Genomic DNA, 4,730 nt, shown 5'->3' with positions numbered 1-4,730 from the left:
TCGTACGTAAGAAGGGAAAAAAAAAATTGGCACGTTGATGGGTAAGCATGTATTTTGTAATACCAAATAATTGGTACGGATGGCCCGATAGATTCACATGGATAACTATCCAAAATGTAGTCCATACATTTAACCACCAACTTCAATTTAATTATCTCTAATTTTTTGCCATTATAAATTATCTCTGTAATTATTTTTTTTGTTTTTGTATGTGTAAGAAAAAAAAGGAGTAAATAAATTTAATTTTTTTCTTACTTTTCAGAACAATCCAAAATGATACAAAATCAGTTTGTTGTTTTAATTTTATAAGAAAGCCTCTATGCCCTCTACAAAATGGACGAGGGTTACTAGTTCACATAGGAAATAACTTTGTCATTAAGGTCCGTAATGGTACAAGTTGGAGCAAATCAAATTAACTTATATTTTCCATAAATCTGAACAATTACATCACCAGGTTAAAAAAATCTCTCTCAATGTTTGCATCCTGTATTTTATATTGTCCAAATCAATCGCGTCACCCTCTACTAAATATCTCTCAACCTATTTTATTTTTCGCCACTAATTCGAAAGAATTAAGACAACAAGTATGCTTCTTGTTATGTGTTTTTTAGATGAAGACAATAGAGCAATGACAACAAAGAACATTCACGTTGAAAAGATAAGAGTCTTCACATACGAAGTAAATGAGACACAATATATAACTCCACGTATAGATGAAATCTCAGCTGTTCTGTTATACGAATAAAAATAAGTGAACAAAATGAGAAAATAAACAGTAATAATCAAGTTGAGACACAAATATATAGTTGACAAAATACAAATTGAATTAATGTTTCACCTCTACAGTTCCTTCAACCTTGGAAAATATAAATTGATAAAAAATTAGAGGGTTGCTTTTATTTGTGGCTTCTGCAAATTTTAATGTTTATTTTACAAGTACAATTCGATATATGTATATTGTTGATATTTTAATATTTATTGTTTCATTGAAGCAAGTATATGGCAACTGTTCCAATTATCTTTTACTGGGGGGGAAACATAATTCGGGATCCCGATGAAGGTGTGTCATATGATGCTGAGCCGAAAGGGATATATATGGTGCAACTTGGCACCACACTTGGCAATTTGGAGGAGATGTTTATGTCCAAGGTCGCAAGTTACGGGGAAACAGTCCGATTGATCTTCAAATGTAGATATCCTTATCGCCAGTGGCAAGCAACCAGCAAATACAAAATATTACCGATAAATGACGATGAGGCGTTGAACACCGTTTTAAGTATCGGTGGAAATTTCGAACCACCAAATTGTTTGGAAGTGTACATTCAGAAAGAGGTTGTACAGAATCTTCCGAATGTAACACAGATGGAATCGCATCCGTTCACTACATTGCTGACACATGGGGTTGACACGACAGCATTTCAGTCTCCTATGTATGAATCAAATGAATGTTATGCAGCTGGCTACACACAACAGACATTTCATGGCCATGGTGGAGAATCAAGTTCACATGGTGGATACGAGACTGAATTTCACAATAACACCCAAGATGTGCCCACCTATAGCCATCATACGACTCCAGTTGAAGTTGCTGGTAATATGGCTGAAACGGTTAATTTTGTGCAGTTTGCTGACAGTGACATGTACGGTCCTGATGTCGCCCTAGACAATGATGAGAATGAAATGTGTGATGAAGAAAATTTATTGGGCGGATCAGATGATGATGATGATGAAGAAGATGATGTCGACGCTCCCGTTGATATTCAGAATGCCCCCATTCCACCTAGACCTGAAATCTCTTTCTTTGAAAACATTCACATGGGTGGTGATTTTGACATTAGTAACCGCAATGTCGTTCCCCGTAACCGAATCTGGAATGCTGAAAATCCAGAGTTGGACAAAGGGATGGTTTTCGTTGATAGGAAGCAACTCGTACATGCTGTGAAATTGTACCATACAACAAATAATCGAGAGTACAAAGTCGTAACCTCCAAGCGAGACGTTTGGGTGTGTGCTTGCAAGCACGACTGTAGATGGTGGTTGCGTGCATCTCTTAGTAAGAGACATAGGCTTTTTGAAATAAAGCAGTATAGGGGTCCTCACCATTGTTTATACCCACGAACGAACAGGGACCACACAAATATTAGCTCCAGTTACATTGCTTCTCATCTTTTGGGACAAGTTGCGGTGAGTATACAAAATAAATGTTTACATTTATATACACATTGTTTATTTAAAGTGTTCACACCAAAATTGTGTCTTTAAAGTGTTCACACCAAAATAATCTGACTCATAGGTATTGTTGTATGCAGAACGAACCTGATATGCCCATTAAGAATGTCATCGAAGACATAAAAAAATCCATGAACTATACTATACATTACAAGAAGGCGTGGCATGCAAGGGCAAAGGCAATTCGAATGGTATTCGGAGATTGGGATGAATCATATATGATGTTGCCTAAATTCATGTATGCATTACAAACATCTAATCCTGGTACCATCGTGCAATGGAAGCATAGATATACCGGAAATACAACCATTATGCCCGTCTTCCACTTTGTTTTTTGGTCTTTCAAACCCGTCATCGATGGATTCAGACATTGTAGGCCTGTTATAACCATAGATGGTACATTCTTATACGGGAAATACACTGGTGTGTTGCTTGTAGCAACGATTGTCACCGCCAATGGCAAAGTACTACCGCTTGCATTTGCTGTTGTCGACAAGGAGAGTTTGGAGTCTTGGTCGTTCTTCATTTCAAATATCAAGGAACATATTGTCATGGACCGACAGGGAGTGACTTTGATATCCGATCGAGCTGAGAGTATTTTAGCTGCTGTGAGGCGGCATTGGTTGAATCCCTCGCTCCAATTTGTTGGATATCATCGGCACTGCCTTCGACATGTTTGTAGTAACTTTAACACTACGTTCAGAAATAAGGAGCTGAAACAACTTCTATGGAAAGAAGGAAGTGCTCATCAACGACGAAAGTGTAATGGTTACTTACAACAAATACAGGCTATTGACCAAGAAGCCATCACTTGGGTTTACAAGATGAATCCTGAGGAGTGGGCCCTTTCGTATGACGGTGGACATCGCTGGGGGGTATTGACTAGCAATGATGCAGAGTGCTTCAATAGCGTCTTGAAAGGTGCAAGGAACTTACCTATCTCAGCTATGGTAGAATTTACATTTCGGCGGCTTGTAAAATATTTTGACGAGATAGGAGCCCAAGCTGAACTAGATGTACGAAATGAGTTCCAATACCCTAGACAGATGCAAAAAACTATTGAGGATGGCATCGCAAGGGCAAATACTTTCAAGTTGATATCATATGACAGGTTAGTTTGTAATATAAATTAAATTATTGTTATTATGTTGTCAATTTAACTACACCTAAAAACATGAACTTCATTAGTTTCTATTATAATTTTTTTATAGGCCACGCCGCGTGTTTGAGGTGCAAACATCTTTTCGCCATGGACGAGGTCGCAATACACAAATTGTGCGGATGAATCAACCCACGTGCAGTTGTGGGAAATATGAGATACGACACTATCCATGTTCTCATATGCTCGCTGTAATGTCTGAATGCGGTGACAATCCATTCGAGTACGTTGATCCAGTATATAGGCTTCCTGTATACATGAGGGTTTGGGAAACTAAATTCAATCCAATACCGCATCAAGATTATTGGGCTGATCCGCAGTGGACTTTAATGCCTAATGTACTGCGTCTGCGACAAGTGAAACGAGGTCGTGCATCTATGTCTCGTATTCCGAATGAGATGGACATATCAGATAGGCGTTTGACCGCTCGTTGCAGTGAGTGCCAGCAGACAGGTCATGACAGGCGAACATGTCCGGCGCGACTTGGTCGATGAAGACTATGTAATACTTACATATTGTAATAGATCTTTTTGTAATTCTTTATTTGTAATAGATCATTTTCTTTTCTTTTGTAATTCATTATTTGTAAACGGGGTCATACATGTAATAGAACATTTTTTATTTGTAATAGATCATTTCTGTTGTTTAATTCTTTATATATTGTAATTGTTTTATTTGCTTGACGAAATTTACAACTATCATAGTGTTTATTCTCTACTTCATTCAAAATGTTTATTACAGAATTTTGTGAATTACATGTACGTAATTTACTAATTTTTTACTTTATTGCAAAACAAAAATTACAAAATCAATAATGAAGTTGTCGAATATGCCATAAATGTAACGAATTTTGTCAAATATGTCAAAATCAATAATGACGTTATGTCAAATATGCCAAAATCAATAATGAAGTTTTGAAAAAAAAAATGATCATTCCATTTTGTTTGTAAATATTAACATACAAAAACTATCCACATGTTATTGGTCATTATTAAGCTTATGTAACTGATATCGTAAAATGACTTTGTAAAAGATTTTTATATTAGTCCGAAGCATAGATAACGATAGGTTATGTTGAATTGCTTATCATATTTAATGGGCACATAATATGCAAAATTTTGATTTTAGTTAATTGCTTCCATGTTAATGGCACACAAATTTATACTTTTAAAATAATCGACCATATTTATTTTTCAAGTCGTCATGTACATAATAATTTCAGCTTAATTGATATAGTTAAATTACATGCTCACCAATACAGTTTTTCAAAATGTATTTGTTTTTCAACTGTACAGGCTTCATGGCACATCTACCTGATGAGGTCCCCCTTTTGAGTCATCCA

General features: G+C 36.2%; 1 protein-coding gene across 1 annotated transcript; it reads left to right on the top strand.

Moving 5' to 3' along the window:
• Positions 1 to 2,973: 2,973 nt before the first annotated feature.
• On the top strand, positions 2,974 to 4,046 carry LOC145792296 (uncharacterized). The gene is made up of 2 exons (XM_082873061.1): positions 2,974 to 3,340; positions 3,441 to 4,046. Exons 1-2 carry the CDS (start codon positions 3,054 to 3,056, stop codon positions 3,880 to 3,882), a joined length of 729 nt encoding a protein of 242 aa, XP_082729187.1. The 5' UTR covers positions 2,974 to 3,053; the 3' UTR covers positions 3,883 to 4,046.
• Positions 4,047 to 4,730: the final 684 nt, after the last annotated feature.

Source organism: Camellia sinensis, chromosome 6 (assembly GCF_055761805.1).
Source record: "Camellia sinensis isolate YWXY chromosome 6, ASM5576180v1, whole genome shotgun sequence".
Taxonomy (NCBI): Eukaryota; Viridiplantae; Streptophyta; class Magnoliopsida; order Ericales; family Theaceae; genus Camellia; species Camellia sinensis.
The sequence above is the reverse complement of the archived record's forward strand: the minus strand, read 5'-3'. Positions and strand labels throughout refer to the sequence as shown.